We start from the raw sequence: 25,085 nt of genomic DNA, 5'->3' as shown, positions 1-25,085 counted from the left end.
GGCCCAAATACTATTGGGTAAATACAAAATTATAACAGCGACATGACAACCGCTGAACTACTTTAATCACTTATTTTTATTTTCTTCTTCAATGTGATTACTTTGCTTCATTTAGGTGTGTCATCAGTTTGACATGCATGATTGCTGAGCCCTAGCGACCACATAGAGTGCAGCTATTATTACTGTCATCACATCTTTGCTCGACAAGTAAAAATGTCCATCATTAAAAGGCATGTTGAATACAGTGGGTCATATGATGTCTTAAGTGATCATCACATGATCTAATAACAATTGTGTCAAACACTCTGAGGAAAACGGGAATGCATCTTGCTCAGAAGCAAAAAGGTCATTGATTTTCAGTAGAGGAAAGAATTTCCGTCTATTTTGGCAGATAAAAGTCCTGCATATTAAAGCTGACAGTTCTGTGAGGAGGATGCTGTTATACTCAAGAATAAGTTAGATAAAACTATTTTTTGTATAAAGGCTGTAGTTGAAAATGTTGGTGCAATAGTATTTGTCCTTGTCTTCTTACTGTAACAGGACTATCTAATCCATCATGTGTTCTCATGCAACCACATCCAAACCTCTTTGTAGCTGATAAACTGTTCCAATCAGAGCTGAACTGTCCTTGACTGAGGTAAAGGAGTATTTCTCTGTCTGCATTCTCTCCCCCAACATCGGGTCTTGACTGCAGAGATCTTACAGCTACCTGCTTGTGCATCCTGAAACCAGCAGCTGCCAGCCAGAGGAGGATACTTCCATATCCTTATTTGCTGTTGAATAAAAACCACAAAGACAGGCCCGAGTCTTAATCTTTTTTAAGATTTCCACAATAATGGCTTTCTGAGGTTATGCACTTATTGGTCTGCAACAAAGATTAAAAACTCAACAAGCAGAGAGGATGTTAATAATTGCGAGAAGTTATGATGGTTTTTGTTTCATGTTTAATTTTACTTCAACTGTACCTTTCCTATTGACTTCTTTGCCTTATCTTTAACCTTGTGCTTTTATCACAGTTTTTTTATTTTTGCTGACACTGTTCGGTGTACTCAAATTCAAACTGATGACAAAATGACCCTGAAATTCTGTATTAGAGTGTGGACAGCTTGGCTGAATTATGGGTGCCTGAGGAAGTGAGTATATTTTACATTAGACCTTGCTGAGCAAATGTAGAGACATTAAAATACCACATCCACCTTTAGGAACCACTTTTAATGGAACCAACATTTCAGTAAAAAAAAGTAAAAAAACAAAACAAAACAAAAAAAACCCAAAAAGGGCTAACTTTAATGTGAAAAATAAAAGGACCAATTGTGTACAAACATATTTACAGCAAAACTGAATCTGACAAGTGCAGAAGATACAAATATGCACTTCAACAGTAAGGCTTTTCAGAAAATTCAGTGTATAGAACAAAATGCCAAGATGAATTCTTTTACTACAAAAACTACTGCACATATTGCTGAAACAGGAAACTGAGAAAGCTTATAGGTGGGTTTTGGTCTGTAGTTAATTGTCACACACGTTAGAAAAGATGACATGACATACAACTTAAAGTGCCTTCCAGTCAATGGGAGACTTTCCAGATTTCTCTAGCAGCTCGTTGGCCTTTGAAAAATGCTTGCACCCAAAGAATCCACGATGAGCAGACAAGGGAGAGGGATGCACAGCCTGCAGCACATGGTGGCGTTTCTATAAACGGAGTGAGTGAAAATTTAGATATGTGAACGCAATAAAAAGCTTCTGTAAAGTGTGAAAGTGTTTGCATGAAATAAAATGACAGTGGAAAACCCACCCTGTTGATAGCAGCTCCTTTCTTCTGAGCATATGACCCCCACAGCATGAAGACGAGGCCCTCCAGGTTGTTGCTGAGCCACTGCACCACAGCGTCAGTGAACGTCTCCCAGCCTTTGTCTTTGTGCGAGTTGGCCTGGTGCGCTCGGACGGTCAACACAGCGTTGAGCAACAACACACCTGACGAACGAGGTCACAGATAGAGAGGATGGCAGGTCTGTTAATGACCAACAGCTCTTTTGTTGTGTAATTGTGTGTAAACATTCAACAGACTGATTTTTAAAAAGTACCTTGTTTGGCCCATTCAGTCAGATCTCCATGTCCAGGGTGCTGGAAGCCTTGAATATCTGACGCCAGTTCTTTATACATGTTCTCCAAACTGGAAATGAACAGAAGCAAGGCTGTGATAGATATGTCAACAGAATGATTCATGAGCACTATCTGATTTTGAGTTTTTAAGAGAAATAACTAGGTCACAAACAAGAGTTGAAAAAGTTCTGAGAGAGACTGAAAAGGCTTTGAACCTGGGTGGAGGATGTACTGGTCTTTTGACACTGAAGCACAGGCCATGGGCTTGGTTAGGACCATGATACGGATCCTGGCCAAGGATCACCACTTTGACCTGGAGGTAGAGACAGATCTTAAAGTGAGGCGACTGAGACAGTTCATACTACTCTCGTGAAAAAGTCAGCTAATGCACCAAAACCTATTTTATAAAGAAAGGTAATACCCACACAACAGACAATTCTGTGCCACTTACCCCTAAATTTGCTCATGGTAACTCAACTAAAAAAACAGAAAGAAGGTCGAAACATTGTCCCAGTCCCAAGCAGACACTGGTTTCTGTTCATTTGGCACACATTTAAAACTTGCTTGAGGACTATAATCCACCACAGAGAACATAAAAGTCTGCTTTAATTTTTGTCAATATTGGTATGATGTATTTCAGTGGCCTGCCTTACTTAATAACAATAATGTGACTTTTACCATAAAGGCAGATTGTAATTTTAAGGTTTTTTTTTTTTTTTTTTTTAAGGTTTCTGTTAATACATTTTCACATAACCATATAGAAATTAATATAAGCCCTGCAATTGGTATTTAGTGGTTATGATCTGATTCGTCTCCTGGCTGATCTCTTATTACTTCTGCTGTTGTTGTCACTGCCATATTTTGCAGGGCAAGGTGTGATAGAGTGTTTGCAGCCTTGGAAGTTGTGTCATATGTCACAGTGTCAGAGCTATTTCACTTACATCTCTGATGTCACACGTCTGTGTCCAGGTGAAGACATTTTCAGCAGGTGGGTACACAGTGTGGCGTTTCCTCTCTTCAGTAACAAAATTCATCAACTGTGACAGAAATATGAAGTTATTACAAAAGGTTCAAAACCATAAAGAGACACCACGTGCTGTGATGAATTGCCTTCTCACTTGTTTAAAATAGACCTTCCCAAACTCTGCAGACAGCCCTTTCCTCCAGCTCTCCCCGAAACCTGGAGGTGTATGAGCGGAAGCGAGTTTCTCAAGCGCTGCTCTCTTGTTGCGGGCGATCTTGTCCAGCTGCTCCGGGGACAGAGGGTTAGGAGGAGGACCGGACGGCTTCGACTCCACCGCTGAGGGCTTCAGCTTCTTCTGCACAATTTTAGTGTATTGAGCAAAGTACAGAGCAGGTGAGAAGCGGGCAGCTAGAGGTGCAACAGGCGTCAGAAACCGTCCACAGTGGCGTGCAAACATTCTCATGCCGTGGAAACTCAGAGAACCACTTTCAATAACAAGCAAGAACACAGTGGTGATTGTGAACGCAGCCTGGATTACGCTGCGCGTGTCGCGGGAAATGATAAATCCGTTTGAAATACTACAAGTACACTGTAAGTGGAGTTTAAATGAAAATAACGTTGTGTTTTAACATTATAATCTAAGCATGTTGTTAATGTTAGCTACATGAGGCAAAGGGGCACTCACCGGGTCTTTAGCATCCTCCTCGGTTTCATTTAACTCCTTAGAAATCCTTTTTTTCGAGACGGGCGAAAAAAATGAATGAATAGTTTTCTGTCCAATCATTTTCTTGAAAAACACTTGAGCAGTAAGTTGCAGAAAAGTGATGAAATTCACCGAATACCTAATAAAAAAGCAAAACAGTGGCGGGCTCCTCGGAAAACTAAAACTCCCCGACTGGGATAAAACTATTTGGCGCCAACACAAAGTGACGAAAGCAGAGTCATGATAATGAGCTGAGCGCTGTTCGAGACAAACTGCTGCTGACTGTTCTCTACCGTTTGTGGTACGTACTGCACCTAGCATTCATCTGAGAGAAATGTACAGTATACTTGGTGTTTTTACAGCTATAGACGTATTATTGTCATTATTTCGAAGTCTTTGCTGGTGTTAACACATTTTTGTAGAGACTGGTCGTTAAATTGAGGAGTCAATTGACAGAAATGAATCGTCAATTATTTTGGTAATCAAGTAATCGTTTGAGTATTTTTTCAAGTAAAAGGCTCATTTTTTGTCACAGGATCTTAATTGTGAGAATCTGCTGCTTTTCTTTGTCTCATATGATAGTAAATTGAACATCTTTGTGTTTCGAACTCACCTTGAGCTCAAGGAAACTGATTTCACTAGTTTTCACTAGTCCCTAACATTTTATAAACAAAATAATTAAATGATTATTTAAAGGTCCTTAATTTAACAAAATGTAACACATTTTTAACTCAAAAAATTAAGATATTGGAAGAAATACAGTGCAGTAAACAAGTCCACTTCAGGAAGACCCGCAAGATGCTTTTTTCACATGTTTTTTCTCCCTAAATATGTGTTACACCCCTCAGAGTGCAACAGATGATAGGACTGCAATGGAAAGGTTCTTGATTCCGGGACAGAAGAAACGCTCCTGTACCAGTGATGCTCTCACAAGAAGTCCAAGGAAGAAGATTAAACTGGAGAAAGATGAGAGGATGAAGGAAGAGAAGGATGAAGTAGATGAAGATTCAGCTTTAGCAGAGTTCTCTCATCCTGTTCCCTGGCAAAAAATAGAGGCAGAGGGACTAGACTGTGATTATGCCTTACTCTTCGCCAAAGAAGAAGCAGACCAACTTTTTAAACAGTTGGAGAATGAGGTGGTGTACTCAACAGGTACAACATCAACCCCTTTTAATTTTTAATTTATTTTTTTATAAGTTATGACCAGAAGTTGCAGTGCTGCTGAGCAATTGTGGCTGTTTCTGTTCCAGGAGAAGAAGCAAAGGTCCAGGTGTTTGGAAAGGTGTACAGTATACCAAGAAAGCAGGCGACATACGGAGATGCAGGTCTAACCTACACTTATTCTGGGGTGACACGTTCAGCCTGCCCATGGACTCCAACCTTGGAATCCATTCGAGATGCTGTCACAAAAACCACAGGACAGACGTTCAACTTTGTCTTGGTCAACAGGTGAGAAATTACCGAGTACAAGGTTGTAAAGGTCACAGCTTGATGGATCTCCCTGCTGAAAGTGTTCTCCGATCATGCACCAGGTACAAAGATGGGCAGGATCACATGGGTGAGCATCGTGATGATGAAAAGGAGCTAGATCCCCTCTGTCCCATCGCTTCTGTCTCTCTGGGAGCAGCACGAGACTTCATCTTCAGGCACAGAGACGCTCGGGGAAAACATAGCTGCAGACAGATTGAACCTGTGAAACTGGAACTCGCTCATGGGAGCCTGCTCCTCATGAACCCACCGACCAACACTTTTTGGTACCACAGCCTTCCTGTGCGCAAGAAAGTCCTACTGCCTCGCATCAACCTCACTTTTAGACGCATTGTACTGGCCAGCAAGAAATGAGAGGAAGCCACGGCCAAGCATGGATTATCCACAGGGGTAAAAAGTCCCTGAGCACATGGACAAGTATCACAAATCTAGAATGTGTTTCTTAATGTAGCAGCTGGATCTGAGTGACTAAATGGCAGAACAGGGTGAAATAAGTGAGGACCAACAACTCTAGAGAATGAATCAGTGGTTTAACATGACATAGGCCCAAAGCTCTGACTGACTCAGCTCTTACTTGATCAGGTTATGTTCTGTATGGCAGCTCACGTGAACAATAAAATAAACTGTTATGAACAATTTGATCTTCTTGAATAAAAATTACAGGCTCTCAATGAGTGCAGATTATATAGGCTACATTGAGCCAGAATGCAATGTTGCACTGTGTCCTGATTGCAGATGAGGCCTTTAACAGTGTTCATGTGTTGGAAGGAAAGATGTGTACTGTTGTAAAAATGTTACTTGTTTGAATTACAGCCAATGGATTATGTGATTAGCTGAACTGTAGATTGATATTCGTTAGTCTCAGCTCTGGATTACTATGATTACTATTTAACTCGAGGTCAATTTAACCCCGTCTCAGGGTCTTTACAAGCCGATGGGGTTTGCAAACTCCATCTAACTAAACTTTGTCAGTCTCTGCCAAAGTCCATTTATCCTTTTAAATGATGTATTTTATTTATTGTTTTTATTATTTATTGTTTATCTCTACAGAGAAAATCTTTGGTTTCTTCTGTGATGACCTCATGCCTGGTCATCTCACAGAAAATTATTATATTTGGTAGAGATTCAGTGTTTTGGTTGTGGACACCTCAGAAAAGTGGGTGTTGGATCTTAGTCATGTCTCAATCTAGCAAATAATCATCTTGCTTTGAAAAAATTCAACTCTAAAGTACACAATAGTTTTATATTTTTAATATCTGAAAACAACCACCTTAACAGATTGCACACAATACACACAATCTCACATAAATATACATTAGTGCAAATCGCAAACATTAACGAGGGGATTTCCACCAGGCCATTTCTCAAAATTTGACTTAGTTGGTTTGGTCAGAGTGAAATGGCAGTCATCAGTTACAGAGTTAAAAATATTCAGGATAACTTGCTCAAAAAACCTGCAGTCACACCCTGGCTTTATTAACTGAGAGCACATCTTTACTAATCTGTCACCATGCCAAGCGGCTCTGAAGCATCTCTTCTACAATAAGAAGAGGTCTTATTGTATGTTCACATCAGTTGCAGCAGACGTGGTTCAACGTGTTAAAAATCTCTTCAAGACAACATGGCACTTTAACCTCAACTGTGCAGCTCTGCAAATCATGACAGTTTAAGGATTATTGGAAACATAGAAAAATATCAAATTCAATTGAAACATTATTTCCATTACAGTTAACGTACACTGCTGGGAATGATTAGGCAAATTAGATTAGATTAGACAACAGTGAACCAGAGTTAAGGAATTATCTATTTGACTTTTCATAATACGTAACAAGTAACATCTCCATGAAGTCCTAATCAGCTACTTCTGTTGAGCTGAGTCAACACCTCTGACAGGCTCAACAACAGAAACACTATAAACTTCACACATGAACAATGTATTGCAGAGTTGGAATCCACTACATTGTCATGTGTTCCTGTTTTTTTTTTTGTCCTGTAGAAGCTAAAATGTTACATGACAGAAACTGTTACATGTGTGAAAGATATCTGACTAAGAATCCTGCAGGTCCATAATCTTTGGGATAAAGAGCGTCCTACTCTGAATCAGAGCAGCAGGCCAAGTGTCCACTCATGGAATTAAACATTATACAATGATCTTCAACATATTGCTGTGATCCATGATGCAAAATTAGCTCTAAAATAACTCTAGGATGGCTTTCCTGTCTGGCCTCATTGTCACAAAGTCAGAATCCGCCTGATGGTATTCATGTTGTAACTGGCACATACAGCTGTGACAGTTTGACTGGAAAGCCAGAAGTCCGTCCGGCTTTGAGGTCGTACGCTTCCGGTTACTCCTCTGAACGCAAAGGGAGGTTCAGTCTTCGGACTCTCTCGTAAAACAGCATGTAAGCGTTGGAAGACAGCACCTCGTGCAGGCTGGCTTTTCGCACCGAGTCATCCGACACCCACAGCCACTGGGAGCTGAAGGGTGAAGGGCTGCGGGGTGAGGAAGGGCTGCGGCGGTATGTGACGAAATGTCCTGAGTGCATGTCACCGTGATGAACCAGCACAGCTGTGAGCTGGAAAAGGTACTCTGTAGAACTGTAAGGAAAGACACTATGATCAAAAACATATACATATAGGTGTCAAATTAAAGAAAAAACAACAAGACTTTCTAGTAAACATAACATAAACCAGCTGTGACAGCCATCCTGCTGTTTCAGGATGCGCCAGAACCAGTGTTGTGTGTTCTGTTAAAAAAAGATCAAATGAAGCCACAACGAACATTTAAAAAAAGCCATCACTTTAACAGACAGGTGAAAGCCACAACATTGAATAACTTGATATGCATGAGTTCCTTGTATTGTTGCACGGTCATAAACTGCTTTTGTTAAGTTTACCTGTAGTCATATGTGAGGCCGAGCTGTGTGTTCACAGCAGGAGAGTGAAGAAATAAAGATGAACAGGTTCCATTAGAAAAAGGGTTGTTGTTGTTGTTGTGATGCTCTGCATCTGGAAAACAAGATCCAACAAATGTATGATGCATGACATAAAAAAAATGGAACGTGAAGCAGCATGATATTACAGAGTTGACAAATCCAACATACCAGTGCCATTGGCAGTGGGCTTTTCAATGGCATCTTCTGAATTTTCTGCTTTCATGACCTTTGGAGCACACATGGTCCGCTGATTTCTCTGTGTGGAAACGTTGTGTTTGTAGCGGTCCATTGATAGATACTCTGTGAACTGCACATGCTCCTGTCTTTTGATAGGGGTTCCTTCACTGGACCACGTCAGTCTTTGTAAATGGATGCAGAGACACTGGGGGAGCTAGAAGAAGGAGGAAAACATCATACACAGAAAGGTTTGGTGAAAAGACAACACAGTACATAAAACGTTAGAAGTTTTGATCTACCTAATAATGTTGACGAAATAATATATTATAATGACATCATAAATACAAATGACTGTTACCTTTCCCAGTTTAAGCTGTTTAACAAATGTTGTCCTCTGACTTTCCAGAACTTGCCCGTTTACTGTGGTCACTTGTTGAAGCTGAGGAGAAATTATCCAAAACAGAAATTAAACAAAATCAACAAAATGTATCTTTTTAAAGAAACATATGGACAAATTACATATTTGACAAATATGATTAGCAGAATTTAGCAAGACACTGTTACTGTAGTGAACGTACCTTTGTGCAGTTTTCACACTCCACTTCTTTGATGGTTTCTGAGGAGATAAAATGCTGAAGACACTGATCTAGAGAGATAGGTCGACCCTGAGGACAAATACAGATCAAATTAGGGCAAACAGAACAACAAAGAAGCATATTAAGTAGTGATAGTACAACAACTTTTAACATGCATGTGTTCCTGATACTGTATTTTTGCTTACCCACTGAGGTAAAGGTATGGACAGGGAGAGGCTCTCGAATGAGTCATACCGCACCGGACTCTATAAAAAGTAAAGCAGTGGTATAAATCACCTCACAAGTCAAGTAACACAAATTAACTCCTTTTTCACTTCACTGGCTGGAAAAAAAAAAAAAACTCACTTGCTGTTCGCAGCGCTTGCATGACATGTTGCTCGTTAAACGACCATGAAAAGGATGCTGAAACTTCCAAGGGCTTGGTATTGGATGAAGCGGGGCTGCAAAACAAGAAATGAATACAGTTGGAATATATATTTTTTGTGGTTTGATAATCTATGCTACATAACTCCTTTGTATTCTTACCTCGACTTCTGCAGGTCATAGTTTTCTCATCTTGATCAGGGAGACTCTGGTATAAAATAAACACATATACACAGAATAACTGGGAGTGCAGTACCAGATTTGTTATTTTTGCCACCTCTACATACAATACTGGCTATGGTTCACAAGCTGGGACAGACTGAGATTTTAAAAAGGTATAGGAGACAGAGTTTAGGTTAAAATAGTCTAAATACTTCCCTCCTGAGCACATGTGCTCCAAAGTGCAGAGCTCTAACTGCAAGACATATGGGAGCCATGCAACATGCAAGAGAGATTTTTGTGAAGTTTTAGGGACGATGCAAGTCAGGAGATGATAACTTGCCTCGAGGGACTGCATGTCAAACAAGTGAGTGACTTTAGGTTGACGATCCCGTTCCTCCTCCAGGGAAGATGTAAGGACATGAAAAAGTTCATGTGCATCCTAGATGGGATAAAGCAACACAAACAAACAACTGTTAAGACTTAAATAAAACACAGCACCATATATTATATATAGGCATATAGAAAAATGCCACTCAACAGCATGATGACCAACCTGCTCTTCAAATGAACTGATGTGCCACCGGTACAGTCTGAGAACATCGAGGAGGCATCCAGCATCAAGTACATCCTCCTCCCCAGGCTCATCACTGGACAGAGCTGCCGGTGTACAAACAGCCTCCATGTCAAAAATACAAATGAACACTGGGTGTCTAATACACTCTGGTGTTCCATCTGACAGAATGATTTTATATACCTTTGAGAAGCTGTAGCAGCGTCATGGACAGTTGGTTGTCTTTGCATGACTGGATTGTAGGTGAACCTGAAAACTTATCCAGCCACCTGATGAAGGACGGACACGCTGCCAAACCTTGAAGCAAAGAGTTCAGGAAGCAGGTGTTGCCCAAGTTCAACAGACCAGGAACCATACCTGACAGAAAACACGAGTCATTGTTAGTTACTGCTTTATAACCAGTGCCGAACATACAATCTGTAGATTAAATTATCATACCAGGTCTTACCTCTCTTTCTCTTCTTTCTCTCTGTAATTGGGCCCCACAAAACATATACTCCAGCTGCAATCGCAGCAGCTATCCCACCAATAACGCCCCAGTTCTTAATCATCTTGTTTCTGAAAAGACCATATATAGGAGAGTCAGGGAGGCATGAGGGTAATAGGTAAATATCAAAACCAGACAATAATGATACTGACATGGGTATGGGTTTTGTTTATTCACTAAACACTATATTTGATACAAAGTTGATTTTTGGCAGCAAAACCAACAGATATGTAATGAAAGTCAGTAGTGTCTCTTCCATACCCACTTCACACCTTCTCACCACACACAGAGGTGCTGATGAACTTTATGCTCATTTTTGAGGCGATAGTTTGTAGTGATGCTGAACTGTATTGTGTTCTACTGAGATATACTGAGTGTATTTTGAATATTTGGTCTACTCTCATTGATATAACTACAGTGGAAAAAATGTAAGATACACACCTAAATATAACACAATACAATCGAAGGGCACAAAAATACAGCCTCCAAAATGACGAGAGCTGAATAAACACACTTTTCAACAAAAACTGAACATTATAACTCTTGTATTAGACAGATTTAGTTTTAGCTGGGTGTACCTGACAAACTGAGTGTATGTTGTGTTTATGTAGTTATTTTTTTTATCCTGCGTAGTGTATTTCACTGCAACACCACTGTATCTCACACCAGATCATATTCTTCACACGTTTACAATCTAGCTACAATTTGTCATCATGATTGTCCATACAATTTTTACTTTGTTGCTCTACACCTTACAAATTTTGCATCGTCTGTCCATCCTGGAAGAGAAAGGCCTCCAACGTTGCTCTTCCTGAGGTTTCCTCCATTTTTTCCCCATAAAAAGGTTTTTTTATTGTTTGTTTTTTAAAGAGTTTTTCCCTTGCCACACAGAGCCTCCTGAGGCATATTTTTGATATTGGGCTTTATAAATAAAATTATTTGTTCAACTGATTTCATCAACAGTGGTAGTGTAGCACAGCCATCTTTTCCTGTGTGGACAGAGGGGGATGGTAAATGGTTTTGGACGCCTATTTTGTTTTATAGGAACCCCATGTGGGTCAAAATCAGTATATTTTACATTCTATCTGTTAGGATTGAATGCGTCCTGCTCTTAAAGCACAGACCAAACAACGCGTAGCGTAATGCAAACTAAAGAATTAATTACATGATCCTCCACTGACCCGTGATCCAATTAGTTTATCTGCGTTAAAAAAAAACAACAACAAAAAACCTCGCACAACTCATCTAGTCTGCTAGTGGCCCGGTTAGAAAACTTGAAATTGTTATTTAATGTTACGTAGCAACATAGAAGTTATACAATCTATCTAGTAACGACACTAACCCCCACACACATCTTGTCGATGTGTTCCATGAACTAGCTCAAACCAACATTAGCATACAGCTTAGCTTACCGACAACACCGAGGTCAGACTGCCCTCGGTGAACTATGTCGCCTCCATAAAGAAATATCCACGATGCTATCTAAAAACACAGTTGAAATATATCATTGCTTTGTGTGTCCGTTTGCAGGTTTAGTAACAGTATCCTAATGTTAAACCTGACTCCGTATCTGTCTGCGCATGTTGCACTTTGGGTCCAACGTACGGCGGCGCCGTGACTCGCGTTTCCCCCTGCCCCAGTGCACCAACTAAGCTTTGGTTGTTGTTTTGCCAGGTGGAAGGTTTTACCTGACTACGGGTCCAGTGCCAAGGAACTCCCCAACAAGCTTATCAGAGGTCTCGGGTCTGTACCGCAACATCCTGCTTTCATTGCGGAACTCTCCTCTGTGTACTGAGTGTTTCATGACGGACTCACGGAAGAGCGCGCGGATGTGGTCACAGTATACACTCCGGTGAGCAAAGTGTTTGTTGCGCACATTTCTGCAGTTAAGAGAAACATCTGCAACTGCAAACTTCTCATGCTAATAAAAGAAAAAGTTAAAATCAGATCTGTTTTTGCTCTGAATGGCGGGAAGTTTTGCGAGATAGTTTCTAGATTTGTAAACAGTATTTGTACTGATTTCTACCAGAATGCCCTGTTTGAAATTTTAAAAAATTACAAATAAATAATAAAATTTAAAAAAAAAAAAACCCCACTAACATTATCACTAAAAGATCTAAAGCAGATTTTTTTTTGTGGTCCTACCTCATAGACATGTAGCAGGCGAGGAAAAAGTAACCCCAAAAAATTCAAATACTTCAAATATACGATATCAAACGCACTGTACATTTTGGTTCACAGTTACTTAATTCTCATCAGAATTAAACCTTATACACCATGTTTGGTCTGGCATCTTATTCTTGTTTATTTGTATTGTATTTAATATTTTTTATGTATTTACTTTTATTCTATTTCAATTGATTTTTGTATAAAATCGTTTTTAAATGTAGTTTTAATACATTTCTTCACCTTATATAATACACTTTGAACTGCTTCTGTGTTTGAAATGTACTACACAAATTCCCATACGGTTTAATAGGCTTTCTTTGGTCAATAATTCCAAATCTGATTTATCATCTCAAATCTGATTATGGACTACACACATTTCACCAACGGGACTGGATTGGGGGTGTGAATAGATATAATGCTACAGTCAGATTAAAATGTCAGATTATCTGGGCTCACCCACTGTATTATGTCCCAGGTCATGTGTGGACCACAGCGGTCCTGCGGTCTCAGGTCCGCCAGAGCTCATCTTATTCTGACTCTACTTCTCCGTGTCTCGTGCTTTGACTCGCGCACGGTGGCTTCTCATTGGCTGTCAGCTGACGCCGGAGCAGGTCGCTCTCCTCGGTGCTGAAATCGCTGCTCGTCGTGATAATGTGAACGGCGATGAGGCCAAACGGAGCGTCGGCCAATAGACACCAAAATGGACGATGATCTGTTCCAACTGAGACAGCTGCCGTGAGTAAACCACAATCTGCATATCATCGCCTTTCACCGTTGTTTGGTCCATTTTCAACCGTGACAGCACGTTTGTCCGACGCGTCGCCCTCTGACAGCTTCGCATCGTGTTTGTTTGATTAGCTCGCTGGAGCACAAACAGCCTTACATGCCTCAAAAGCAGCAGTCATTTCATAACAATATTTATCCAACTGTTTTACCGAGATATGTTCCTAGATTAAAGATTAATTTTATGAATAAATAAATAAAAACAACCTCGCTTGTCCAGGCACCGCTGGTGGTGCACTTTGTTTACAGTCGTAGCATTTCCCTAAGAAGACTATTCTGGTTTTATTTAGTAACAGGAAGCAGCTCTATTGTGATTTCTGGCTGATAAGTTGTCCATCTTAACTTATAATTGTGTTTGCTGTCATGACTCAGTACCTAATGTGATTTATTTCAGCCCTAAGATCAAGGTTGGCCCATACGGGTCCAGCTTGCCCGTCATGGGGAATATGTCTCTAAGATATATTAAAATGACGATATATAGTCTTCCTGAAGAATCACATAATGACAAATGTATTTTAGAAAGTAAATAGTTTATCAAGCAGTTTGAAATCTATTCCAATGAATAAAAGACAAGAAAGGAAATGCATGGCTATATTTTCAAGGGTTTGCTACAGTATTGCTCCACAATTAGCCTACATATTCACTTACATGCATTTCTTTACAATTACAGTGGTTTATAGGAAAAGACAGACATTCGTTGACATCTCACAGACTGGTCTGCAGCACTGATATTTCCAATTGCAAGTAGGCAATGTTATGTAATTACAGTGATTAAGACATCACTGGTACTCTCCAAGTTCTCTTATAGTGTTTATCATTGATGAACTATCCATTATCTACATGTGGGAGAAGATTATACCTTCCATCTGTAAAGAACATGTATAACTCTGGGTATTTAGCTTTTATAAGCCTGCCAAGCAGTAAAGTAGAGTGTGCAGAGATGTCAGTTGACTTGACATGGTTCGCCCATAGGATGATATTACCACCCATTCACAAAATCACAGCCAGAAAAAGCTCATATCACCTAGGCAACAGCCTCTGACTCTCATTTGTACTCAGCTTTGCCCTGGCACTAGTCTTCTGTAACTCCTCTGGACAGCCATGTTGCAGATGTGTTAATCCTCCTGAGTTTTAAAAATTTTATTATTTTTTTTGTAGTGTTGTCCGCTTCCGTCGCACAGGTGAGAGCACACGCTCTGAGGATGATGGTGAGAATAGAGAACAGGTTGTCAGGATTGCAGAGCAGACTGATCTGGAGTCTGAGGCACTTGCAGAAGGAGCTCCAGTACCTCGAGAGTTTGCCAATCCAACTGATGGTACAGTATGGCAGCAGGGCTCCATTTTTCTCAGACAACCTTTTTGACTCCTTGTTACTACATTTCCCTATTAGGCTCATACTCAAGTAATATCTTGCATATGGCCCTCAAGATTGCTGCATCTCTCATACCTTCAGACACATTCATGGTAGAAGATGCTGTGGAGGCCATAGGCTTTGGGACATTTCAGTGGAAACTCTCCATCCTCACTGGTCTGTCCTGGGTGAGAACTGCTCTTTAACTTAAAAACAAATACACCTTTCAAGAAACTGCGTCTACTGGAATACTGATTTATTGTGTATTTCTGGGTTTTTTTGTTTGCTCAGATGGCTGATGCCATGGAGATGATGATCCTCAGCATCTTAGCCCCACAGCTCCACTGTGAATGGAGACTGCCCAGCCTCGAGGTGGCACTGCTTACATCGGTAATGGCTCTCTAATGTCCGTAAAGTGCTCTTGCTTGCAGTGCCACATGACTGTCCTGATAGTTATTGATTCAGTGCTTAGGGATTGTTTTGAAATAAGTGCTTGTATTGAACAGTGACAACCACATGGAAGACAGTAGAGCCCATAATGGTTTTTACATGTGTTGCAATATTTAGATTTGAATGTCTATCAAAGCCATTTTTGCTTTTCTGGGTATAATATAAAACAACATGCAAACAGAGGGGGGGGGGGGGGGGGGGGAGGTACACTAGATTTTACTAAAGGTATTACATTGAACAGTGCAGATTTCTAATGAAGTCACTTAATAAGATATGATTAAGACAGTTAATGCCACACTCAGTGTTCACGAGAAGATATTCAAATGGAAATTTTCACATTTAGTGACTTCTAGTGGCTCGCACCAAGACAAAAATCTGCAGTATTGTTTGCAGTATGAAAATATGCATGACAGGTTGTTGTTATATGTTGTTATTATATCAGCTATGTGAGCTGCTGCGACATGCCCAATCCCATGAATCTGCTTTGTTTTTTTTCCTTTTGTCACTGACACAGGCCGTGTTTATTGGGATGATGATCAGCTCGTCTCTTTGGGGAAACATATCTGACAAATATGGCAGAAAGACAGTAAGTTCTAATAACGCTTCTGTTTCACATGGAGTTGATTTCTGATTCCCGTAACTTTATCTTGGGCTTCTAGGTGTTTGAAGTTTAGCTGTTGTGTTTCTGAAAGAAAGAAAGTGTTTGACATCAGACACCTCAAGAGCCTTATCAGATCACCATGATTTATTTAGCAGCCTCTTATGTTTTCATTGTATGCACACACAGGGTCTGAAGATGAGTGTGTTGTGGACTATGTTCTACGGTGTGATGAGTGCATTTGCGCCAATTTATGGGTGGATCCTTGTCCTCCGTGCGCTGGTGGGCTTTGGCATTGGAGGAGCCCCACAGTCGTGAGTAACCCTGATTTATGTCTCTGAAAACAACGCTGTAATTAATGATTTGAGTTTGGATTAACAGTGAAATGTCCCTCCTTATAAAGGGTGACACTGTACGCTGAATTTCTGCCTATGAAGTCTAGAGCCACATGCATCTTGCTGATTGAGGTATGGACCACGGTGTACGACTAATCCATCAGCTGCCTAGCCAGAGCGTTAATAGCATCCAGAAATGAAAACGCATGCAACCGTAACTGACACAGCACTGAAATGCTCTGTTTTACTAGCAGGATTTTATATGATGTTGACACTAAATCTCTTTTTCTTTTACAAGTTGCGTTCACTGCTGTTGCTTTGCAGATATTTTGGGCACTGGGCACTGTGTTTGAGGTCCTCTTAGCGATCCTGGTGATGCCCACTCTGGGCTGGCGCTGGCTGCTTGGCCTTTCTACCATTCCTCTCTTCATATTTGCCATCCTGTGTTTCGTGAGTGTGATCTTATCAGTCTCAAAATGTTCTACAATATGTAAAGATAACAAGTTATGGCTTTATCAACTGACATGCCTGTTTTTTTGGTGGTGTGTGTGTGCAGTGGCTACCAGAGAGCGCTCGATATGACGTGCTGACAGGGAACCAGGAAAAAGCTCTGGCCACGCTGAAGCGCATTGCCACAGAGAACGGAGCACCCATGCCACTGGGAAAACTAATTGCTGCCAGACAGGTGGAGTCTCTATGTGCAGAACACAAATCCTCTGACTGTAATTCACACATCATTCATGTTTGACCAACTATTATTTTGTAATCTGTGCATTCAGTTCTGTATGTCTCCTCTTTTAATTAGGAGGATCGTGGGAAGATTCGTGACTTATTTTCATCCCACTTTCGCTGGACAACAGTTCTGCTGTGGTTTATTTGGTAAATGGAGTGAATGAACATGCCACACAGTCGAATCCTCAGTCACTGCTCGCTCTGTTCTTTTTGAAATTTCTCATCCCGTGTCTGTGTCTTCTCAGGTTTGCAAATGCTTTCTCCTACTATGGACTGGTGCTCCTGACCACGGAGCTGTTTCAGGAGGGAGGCGCATGTGGAGGTGAGTCAGTGCTCCTCAAACAGACCTACACACACTCAGACACAGACACACACACACACACACACACACACACACACACACACACACACACACACACACACACACACACACACACACACACATTTTAATTTGGCACACTGATGAAAGAGACATGGTAGTTTAGTGACTTGTGTGAGTAATATCTACTTTTAGTTAAACTGAATTTGAGATAAATAAACAGAAAAAATAAATCATGCTTCTCAAGGTCAGTGAAAACAGAGCACTGCAGGCGTTAGAACATGTCATAACAAGGTGTAACTGATAACACTAACAATGGCTTACAGAGACAGTTAACTGAGCCATCCATAATGTTGTCAGTTCCACCTGTGCTTTAGATAATATGACAAGATGAATGTATGCTGTGAAAAAGATTTATCTATATGAATGCCTTTCTTATGTATATAGGTCATGTTATACAGCTTTGTTTTTTCAAAAAGCACCACAATGGACTGAGTCAGTGTTGGGTGTATACCGTCTCGTTTGTTGTTTTATACCTCCCTCTAGTGTCCAAAGGAAATAAGATGGAGCTCCGATGCAGCTTGGAGTGTAAATATCTGAACTCTGACGACTACAAAGACCTACTGTGGACGACGTTATCTGAATTCCCAGGTACATGTTACTGAATTCTCTTCAGGTGAAGGTAAAGGTGCACTCATGTATTACTGTTTTGTAATGTAATTCTTAGTGCATTAGGAGGAAATGGTAATCATTATACTGTGTAACCGATACCATTCATGTTGCGTAGGGCTGCTGGTGACACTGTGGGCTATTGATCGACTGGGAAGGAGGAAGACCATGGCGTTGTGTTTCCTCGTCTTCTCTCTGTGCATCATTCCACTCTATGGTTGTGTTGGGAGGTAAGGAGGGCCATAGCTAGACTTCAAAAACTTTTTTTTATGAATTGTGGCTCCTGTGTTTATCCACTCTAACTGGCATTGGTTTCTCTCTTGCAGAGCGTCCATGACAGTGTTAATATTCATTGCCAGAGCCTTTATTGCAGGAGGGTTCCAGGCTGCCTATGTGTACACTCCCGAGGTTAGATACTCAAAGCAGAGTGAAGTTTTTTTGCGTGTATTGTGTGAAGTGCAAACAGTTATTAGTACAGCTCAGATCAAATGAATAGCTGAGTAATAAGAGGCAGAATCTGAGCGAGGCAACCTCCTCAGTATCTTCTGAAACTCTGCAGGTGTACCCAACAGCGACCAGGGCTTTAGGTCTGGGAACAAGCAGTGGGATGGCCAGAGTTGGTGCCCTCATTACCCCTTTTGTTGCACAGGTAAGAGCCAGCCGTCATTTTTCTAATTTAAATATAGCACAAAATGAGAAAGAGTAAAAATAATTGTTTATCCCTGTGCTTCATCCTGCAGGTGATGTTGGAGTCCTCTGTTTACCTGGCTCTCTCGGTCTACTGCTGCTGCTGCCTCCTAGCTGCCGTCGCCTCCTGTGCACTGCCGATTGAGACAACAGGTCGGGGCCTGCAGGAGTCCAGCCACCGTGAGTGGGGCCAGGAGATGATGGGCCGAGCCTCCTCCCACAGCTCAGGAGGACTCCCTAATTCCAGCTCCGGCTCCCAGGGCTGAGGACTCGCCGGCTGGAGTACAACTGAGAAGTGACCGCAGTGGAGAAAGGAGGCAATGAGAAGCGAGAAAGCCAAACCAGCTTTCCGTGTCCATCTCCAGTCCCACTCTATGACTCTTCAGTTTAGGCAACCACAGTGGCTTCAGAGAGCCAGGCAGCACAATGTTTTGACATGTCACTGTATTTATAGTCTTCAACCACCATTGCTGTCACAATTTTGCCACTGTATAACTGCACACAGGGTGATGGGAAAGACCAAATGACCTGCACGAGTGCAAGAGCAAATGGTGGACACAATGTGAAACCTTCTTGAACAAGTGAGAATTCAAATACTTAAAACAAAGTATTTGAATCCTGCTTTTCTAATGCAAGAGAAGCTAAGGGGAATAGAGAGGGTGAAGGTGTTAAGTGTTAGCTTCAAACCACTATCTTCTTTTCAAAGAGCCTTAAAACTACCTATTCAGTTTGTGGTTGAGAGACCTCCTCTCAACCCAATGAAAAAGCTGCTTCCATTAGCATACATAGATAAGAAAGATCATTATCTTGTGAACACAAATTGCCTGTAAAAAATACACTAATTACAAACTCAGCTTTACAAAAAGTACATGGCTGGAACAGCTCCACATCATCAAATCAACAGACCATTCGATTAAATAAAGCTTGGAGTTGCTTCATTTGAGATTCACTTGGGTCTAGGCAGTGAAAAGACATACTGTACAGTCACCAACTTTCTTAAAGTCAGTGATAACTATGTTCTTTTTTCTTGTGTCAGTATTATTTTACATTTTACCATGGATGATATTTGTTTTCTGCTAAAGAAATGAGGAATAGGGAGTTATTACTCTAATAATAACAAAAATACCGCCTCGTGTCTGGATCATTATGTCGCTGTTTATTTACAACAAGCTGACAAATCTGCCAAAGTCTTCATCAGAGCATAATGACATCGTACACTCTGCAATATTTCATAATTATGACACAAATAGAACAAGTCCACAGATTCTGGACTGCATTTGAAGACAACATTGTGTAAGTTAACATTGAAGTAGGGAATTTAAATCTGAATATTTTCATCATTCAAAGCTGACTCAGCCCTAGTTAGCAAAAAAATTACATGATTTAAAAAAATGACATGAGTATATGAGTCTATGGTGTTGTATGGTATTATGATTTATAAACCGTGCTGCGTCTCTTACTCTACTCTGAGACTGTGCACACGTGGACCTACACATGCATATACAACCATTTAGCAGGATGTTACTTTCTGTCTTTCTGTAAATAATGTATCGATACCTGGTTTAGTTGTTGTCTTTGCTTTTGTTTGTAACAAAGGTGATGTGGAGACAGACTACGAGTGACAAACTGAGCAAAGTTTTGTTTAAAAAAAAAAAAAAAATCAGATCAACTAGCACAGGTCCAGCAAGCTGACTCTTAGCTGCCAGTGTTTGAGAGATAGTGCTACATTAAGTGTCTGTGTGCACAGATTCTTGTAAATGCACTGGATGTAAATGTGTATGATACTATAGTAAATAATGTTTCAAAAAGACCAGTGGATTCATGTTGTTATTTATTACTAAAGAAAAAATCTAATAATCACTATCAGTAGATTTGTCTACTTTTTCATTTTCAAAGATATGTACACATTATGTCCTTTTTTATATCACCCAAACCTCCTTCGGATTTAAGCCTTACCTTAATTAATAATGAACAGAGACAACAACAGTTGTCAACAATGTCCCCCTTTCATGTTACATATACATTAGCTTGCTTGAACCCAAAGGTAAATGATGGTGTAGACAAAAGCAGTTTGTGCATCGCTGGATACAAGGCACTGATGTGGAAATTTGAGAAAGGAAAGCACCATTCATTACTCCAGGACACAAATTTACAAGCGAGCTCTTGGACCGTTGCCTTTTTGTTCTACGATCTGACCGAAGAGCCTCGCTGCCTCCTGGGCGCAGCCTCTGTGAATGGTGAGCCCGAAACCTCCATGGCCGTAGTTATGTATCACCTGAATGGGGGTCACAATGTTTTAGAAGTTCATACAATAACATTCATATGTAGAGTCCTGATTAACAGTTATGGTTTACCTCTATTGTAGTTGCACCGGAATGTATGGTCTCCCTCTCCAGTCGGACTTTACTCCGAACAGGTCTGAGGCCGGACCAGTCCTCCACTATCCTGGCATGCTGAGGGTAGACAACAACATGACATAAGCTGTCCCACCTTTGAACCTTGAAAATGTGTCCAAATATTAAGAAAAATGTTGCAAATGTTGAATTATTGTATTGCATGTTACAGTATTTTTACGTAACTCACTTAAAACCAAAGTTTTCTCTGTCAGAGCCAAATTGTTCCTTATTACAAACATGTTTTACAGAATAAGTATTCTAAATATATCAAAAGAAAAATGTTAAATATTTAGCACTACTGAAGACTCGCGGTAAATTATTTATCACTGTTGAGACATTAAGTTTTTGTTATGGCCTCTTTGACAAACAACATTTTGGTATCACCTAACCTTGAGACTGGGCTCGACCTGGCAGGCGTCTTCCCAGATTTTCTTATGGTCAGTGGAGTTGTTCTGTTCACTCCAGTTTCCTATCTGGAAAACTCCACCGACTGTCACAAGACGACTCCTGCAGACACACATGTTCTTTTCAGTCACGATAACAGATGTGGTTTTCTGACTACACTATGCTACAATCTCAAATCAACCCCCAAAATAACAGCGCTGTGACAGCAGGCATCACCATGCTGTAACCACTGCAACTACTGAATTTTTTTTTTTTAAAACATACCTCAAATGGAAAATTCAATTGGAGCAATATTTAGAACTGCATTACGCATTATGTGCATTATGTGCAAGACTCTGTACAGAGACATGTCTGTGTGCATCTGCAGTTCACTGTTTACAAGTGTGTTGTGTCACTACCGCTACCCTGGAATGATGTATGGTGAATTGTAGACTCCTGTTGTAAAGTTGTGGGTAAGAATCCAATGCTTCAACCATGGAGCATCCACCTGAAACACAGAGGAACAACAGGGTTCACAACTGCTACTTCCACTATGCCTTTATAGTTGGTTATAAAAAACAATAATTAAACACTTTAGGCTGTTCACTCTCACCTTCACTATCTGGCCGCGACCTGGTTTCAGGTCTGGATCCGGCTGGAGCTCTCCTGATCTCATCCCAGTACAGTTTATGATCACGTCTGCCCCAGTTTCTGCCAGCTAAAAACAGGCATACACGATAAGAGATAACAAATATGACGAGAGATAACATTTTGTGAGTCTTGTGAACATTTTGTAGTAAATGTTGTAAGATTAGTGGCTATAACCAGTATTTCTAAAAAAAAAAAAACAACCTATATTAAAAATGCAACTATAATATTGAAAAGCCCTCACTAACCTCCTTGAAGGACTCTATTTTCCTGTGGTAAAATTTCACCCCCCTTTTTTGCAACCTGGAAATAACAGAAAACCAGATATGTATTAGGAGGTCTGGAATACCACTGCAGAAGAAGAAACTTTTGAGTGAAGAACCAGTTCTCCTAAACATCACAGGACATCAGTTAGGTGGATCCAGCAGCTGTCATCCAGCAGCTGTCCAAATTTGCCTTTTTAACATATAACACTGCACAATGCATGGTGGTAGTTAGCTCTCTTTATTTAGTGACCACTAATTGTGCACTTCTTTTTACTTTGCACTATGGGATACTTTTACTCCACTAAATAGGGTATATACTGTATATATCACTCAGCATTACAAAATGATAAACACAGTATGTAGTTTATAGAATTTTAGACAGACGAGCTAAACCAAGACCATGTGTTGAAAATGTAAGATAAGATAAAACTTTATTTATCTCTGAGCAAGTGACGTGAATACTATATGTACATAACAGCAATCGAGAGCTTTCTTTCAAGTTTTTTATTGGGTAATAAATGTTGCAAACAGGTGCCACACTAAGATGAACTGAGTTCAACTCAGGACTTGTTAAGTTCTGGTTAAAAAATGCTGATATAACAAGTCACTTAAGAAATAAGATAAGCACTCACCAGTCCATCAGCCAAGGTAAGTATGTTTTACCTTCCACCATGAGAGCAGTATTGAACCACCCATAACTGGAGATATCAGAAGAGACAAATATGTTACAGTCACACAGTATACACAGTAAAATACGCTTCATATGTGGATGTCTGTGGCTGTGTCTTACAAACAGATCTGGGAATATAATGTTTAATATGAAACAGATAAACTAAGTAACTACTTTGATGCAGTTTCAGCTAGAACCTACTTGTATCCAGGAAACATCTGCAGCTCTCGTTCTGTGAGCTGTCTGAAGCCCAGGACAATGTCTTTAAATGAGGGATCCTGCAATGAAAAACAAGTCACTTACTATGAGACCACACAGGATACAGAATCCCAATTAACTCCTGAGTCTGAGTGAAAATTCCACCCTTAGCGAGGCCTCTCTGTTGATGTTTTCCAACCACTGCAGGCCACCATTCTTTGCGCAGATGAACAAAGCTCTAGTTACGGTGCTGCTGAATACTAATGGACTGTGTTTATGGTAGATATTGCACTGGTAGGTGATAGATTTATGAATAGTTATTTTTGATTACATTGTAACTGCAGCTACATTTTTCCTTGCACAGGACCTTTGTTCTAAGCTGTAAAAGGATCCTGGTCTCATCTTATCTTTGAAGTCAAATTTACTGTGCATTCTCCAAGGACCAAGTGCTACTCACTGGGACTGGTTCAGTGCAGAGGTTGTAGCCAGACTGAAGGAATATACCCATATTTACAGACTCTGGTGAACTGAGGTGGTTCAGCAAGTAGTCAAATGTCTCTTTATTCCATTTTCTGAGGGTGAGCACAAATACAGCATTAAAGTAGTGGTTACTTTTTGTATATGAAGAAGAAAATCAAGAGACAGATAAAGAAAATGCACTTACGTCTCCTGGACGTTGCCCTTATCATACAGGTAGGGCTGCCAGAAGCCAGCAGCTCCATCACTTGTGGTCAGCGGAGTGAAGCGGTCTGCATACACCTCAATGGTCAGTGGACGGACAATTGAGTGATACTGCTCATAGATGCTCTGAGCTGTTGACAGACCAATGACTCCAGCTCCAATCACTGCTACCCGCATGTCTGAATTAACACAAGACACACAACACATTTAGGCCTGAGACACCCATTATGACATCCTATGTGTCAACTGACCAACATTTTCTTTGAGGACATGACAATCTTGCTCATTGCTGTATTGTATTGTATTCTGATGCACCAGATTGGATATGATTAGACAAACTATCTCAGACATATTGCAGGGTTCCCTGAATCATGCACTGCAACTTTGCATTACATCCGCGATCTGGGCAGTTTATAATGGGAGAGTATATTATGTAACACAGCGGACAACATGTCGGTCAAAAATGCATCTTGGTTTAGCGAATTTAGCAAATTGTTGACCTTAAAAACTAAGTAAGAGACCTAAGTAAGTACAGCATTGATAAAACTGATCAATCTGTAAATGTCCGAGAAAGTTTGTCTTTACCTTCAGATTAGTCTGCAGTCGCTACTACAGGAGTTGTCGAAGTCTGTCACAACTCGCACCCACTTACTCACTGGGCCACAGGCGAGAGGGCGGAGACAGCAGCGACCCGGCACATGGTCAGCTCTATCAAGTTAAAAGTGAATTAATGTGTGTGTGTGTGTGTGTGTGTGTGTGTGTGTGTGTGTGTGTGTGTGTGTGTGTGTGTGTGTGTGTTTGTTTGCGCGCGCGCGTGTGCGTGTGTGTGTGTGCAGGAAGTACATCCAATCTAGTGTTACAATGCTGACACTGATACAACAAGCACCAATGATGGGACTATCTCTGCCTTAAATATTATAAGTACAACTAGTTTGGCTGCTGCTTTCACATTTAGTGACTAGGGAAATATCCAGAGGTACCATGCAGATTTCCTGGGACACACATCAACTTAATCTTTACTTTGAAATTTACTTATTGTTGTTGTTGTTGTTGTTATTGTTATTATTATTATTATTATTATTATTATTATTATTTTCTTACTTTCCTGTTTGCTACTGCCTCCTATTGCATCAAATTTGGGGTATTTGTTCACATATTGCATTGTACTGTAACTGCATAACTGCGGCCTATTATCATTC

At 40.5% G+C, this 25,085-nt stretch overlaps 5 protein-coding genes across 9 annotated transcripts; 2 read left to right on the top strand and 3 right to left on the bottom strand.

The window, feature by feature from the left end:
- Nucleotides 1-1,168: 1,168 nt before the first annotated feature.
- On the bottom strand, nt 1,169-3,975 carry ung (uracil DNA glycosylase). Of its 2 annotated transcripts, XM_022754144.1 has the most exons (7): nt 3,753-3,975; nt 3,222-3,422; nt 3,045-3,140; nt 2,319-2,416; nt 2,085-2,173; nt 1,796-1,974; nt 1,169-1,692 (listed from the first exon to the last, which is right to left on the bottom strand). In XM_022754144.1, the coding sequence occupies exons 1-7, from the start codon at nt 3,849-3,851 to the stop codon at nt 1,552-1,554; spliced, it is 903 nt and encodes a 300-aa protein (XP_022609865.1). In that variant the 5' UTR covers nt 3,852-3,975; the 3' UTR covers nt 1,169-1,551. The 2 variants fall into 2 exon arrangements, with proteins under 2 accessions (XP_022609865.1, XP_022609857.1); XM_022754136.1 differs by lacking the exon at nt 3,753-3,975 and having other exon boundaries at nt 3,222-3,554.
- On the top strand, nt 3,382-5,929 carry alkbh2 (alkB homolog 2, alpha-ketoglutarate dependent dioxygenase). 3 transcript variants are annotated; one of them, XM_022754161.1, is made up of 4 exons: nt 3,382-3,460; nt 4,619-4,922; nt 5,021-5,219; nt 5,303-5,929. In XM_022754161.1, the coding sequence occupies exons 2-4, from the start codon at nt 4,643-4,645 to the stop codon at nt 5,610-5,612; spliced, it is 789 nt and encodes a 262-aa protein (XP_022609882.1). In that variant the 5' UTR covers nt 3,382-3,460; nt 4,619-4,642; the 3' UTR covers nt 5,613-5,929. The 3 variants fall into 3 exon arrangements, with proteins under 3 accessions (XP_022609882.1, XP_022609877.1, XP_022609881.1); XM_022754156.1 differs by lacking the exon at nt 3,382-3,460 and adding an exon at nt 3,576-3,658; XM_022754160.1 differs by lacking the exon at nt 3,382-3,460 and adding an exon at nt 3,996-4,071.
- Nucleotides 5,930-6,502: 573 nt separating this feature from the next.
- On the bottom strand, nt 6,503-12,324 carry usp30 (ubiquitin specific peptidase 30). Of its 2 annotated transcripts, none has more exons than XM_022755084.1 (13): nt 12,239-12,324; nt 10,512-10,621; nt 10,247-10,420; nt 10,046-10,149; nt 9,833-9,931; nt 9,493-9,538; nt 9,313-9,407; nt 9,153-9,212; nt 8,950-9,036; nt 8,730-8,810; nt 8,363-8,585; nt 8,156-8,267; nt 6,503-7,856 (listed from the first exon to the last, which is right to left on the bottom strand). In XM_022755084.1, exons 1-13 carry the CDS (start codon nt 12,307-12,309, stop codon nt 7,604-7,606), a joined length of 1,515 nt encoding a protein of 504 aa, XP_022610805.1. In that variant the 5' UTR covers nt 12,310-12,324; the 3' UTR covers nt 6,503-7,603. The 2 variants fall into 2 exon arrangements, with proteins under 2 accessions (XP_022610805.1, XP_022610815.1); XM_022755094.1 differs by lacking the exon at nt 12,239-12,324 and adding an exon at nt 11,963-12,138.
- A 1,003-nt stretch (nt 12,325-13,327) lies between these two features.
- Nucleotides 13,328-18,921, top strand: svop (SV2 related protein). Its single transcript, XM_022756710.1, has 16 exons — nt 13,328-13,454; nt 14,661-14,818; nt 14,956-15,041; nt 15,145-15,243; nt 15,818-15,889; nt 16,091-16,215; nt 16,305-16,368; nt 16,561-16,686; nt 16,793-16,921; nt 17,042-17,115; nt 17,214-17,290; nt 17,834-17,938; nt 18,075-18,186; nt 18,283-18,364; nt 18,516-18,605; nt 18,697-18,921. The coding sequence occupies exons 1-16, from the start codon at nt 13,420-13,422 to the stop codon at nt 18,907-18,909; spliced, it is 1,647 nt and encodes a 548-aa protein (XP_022612431.1). The 5' UTR covers nt 13,328-13,419; the 3' UTR covers nt 18,910-18,921.
- A 21-nt stretch (nt 18,922-18,942) lies between these two features.
- Nucleotides 18,943-24,548, bottom strand: dao (D-amino acid oxidase). The gene is made up of 11 exons (XM_022756724.1): nt 24,472-24,548; nt 23,870-24,065; nt 23,663-23,777; nt 23,209-23,285; nt 22,970-23,035; nt 22,320-22,374; nt 22,037-22,141; nt 21,849-21,931; nt 21,429-21,546; nt 20,998-21,096; nt 18,943-20,918 (listed from the first exon to the last, which is right to left on the bottom strand). The coding sequence occupies exons 2-11, from the start codon at nt 24,061-24,063 to the stop codon at nt 20,793-20,795; spliced, it is 1,038 nt and encodes a 345-aa protein (XP_022612445.1). The 5' UTR covers nt 24,064-24,065; nt 24,472-24,548; the 3' UTR covers nt 18,943-20,792.
- Between the last annotated feature and the right edge of the window lie 537 nt (nt 24,549-25,085).

The sequence above is a fragment of the Seriola dumerili genome, unplaced genomic scaffold, assembly GCF_002260705.1.
Source record: "Seriola dumerili isolate Sdu_G_001 unplaced genomic scaffold, Sdu_1.0 BDQW01000017.1, whole genome shotgun sequence".
NCBI classification, from domain to species: Eukaryota; Metazoa; Chordata; class Actinopteri; order Carangiformes; family Carangidae; genus Seriola; species Seriola dumerili.
Note: the sequence above shows the minus strand (reverse complement) of the source record. Positions and strands in the feature narration are given on the sequence as shown.

Excerpts from the sequence above, each read along its gene's own strand:
- alkbh2 (XM_022754161.1), top strand. The coding sequence starts at position 4,643 with ATGGAAAGGTTCTTGATTCCGGGACAGAAGAAACGCTCCTGTACCAGT. Across the intron at positions 4,923-5,020 it reads TGAGGTGGTGTACTCAACAG|GAGAAGAAGCAAAGGTCCAG; the intron begins GTACAACATCAA and ends TTTCTGTTCCAG. Across the intron at positions 5,220-5,302 it reads AACTTTGTCTTGGTCAACAG|GTACAAAGATGGGCAGGATC; the intron begins GTGAGAAATTAC and ends ATCATGCACCAG.
- svop (XM_022756710.1), top strand. The coding sequence starts at position 13,420 with ATGGACGATGATCTGTTCCAACTGAGACAGCTGCC. Across the intron at positions 17,116-17,213 it reads GTTCTGCTGTGGTTTATTTG|GTTTGCAAATGCTTTCTCCT; the intron begins GTAAATGGAGTG and ends GTGTCTTCTCAG. Across the intron at positions 18,606-18,696 it reads TTACCCCTTTTGTTGCACAG|GTGATGTTGGAGTCCTCTGT; the intron begins GTAAGAGCCAGC and ends TTCATCCTGCAG.
- ung (XM_022754136.1), bottom strand. The coding sequence starts at position 3,530 with ATGAGAATGTTTGCACGCCACTGTGGACGGTTTCTGACGCCTGTTGCA. Across the intron at positions 2,417-3,044 it reads AGACGTGTGACATCAGAGAT|GTCAAAGTGGTGATCCTTGG; the intron begins GTAAGTGAAATA and ends CTCTACCTCCAG. Across the intron at positions 2,174-2,318 it reads CCAGTACATCCTCCACCCAG|TTTGGAGAACATGTATAAAG; the intron begins GTTCAAAGCCTT and ends GTTCATTTCCAG.
- dao (XM_022756724.1), bottom strand. The coding sequence starts at position 24,063 with ATGCGGGTAGCAGTGATTGGAGCTGGAGTCATTGGTCTGTCAACAGCT. Across the intron at positions 23,778-23,869 it reads AAGGGCAACGTCCAGGAGAC|AAAATGGAATAAAGAGACAT; the intron begins GTAAGTGCATTT and ends GCTCACCCTCAG. Across the intron at positions 20,919-20,997 it reads CCGGTGCAACTACAATAGAG|GTGATACATAACTACGGCCA; the intron begins GTAAACCATAAC and ends ACCCCCATTCAG.
- usp30 (XM_022755084.1), bottom strand. The coding sequence starts at position 12,309 with ATGTTGCGGTACAGACCCGAGACCTCTGATAAGCTTGTTGGGGAGTTC. Across the intron at positions 10,622-12,238 it reads GGCACTGGACCCGTAGTCAG|AAACAAGATGATTAAGAACT; the intron begins GTAAAACCTTCC and ends TGGTCTTTTCAG. Across the intron at positions 9,539-9,832 it reads TTGACATGCAGTCCCTCGAG|AGTCTCCCTGATCAAGATGA; the intron begins GCAAGTTATCAT and ends ATTTTATACCAG.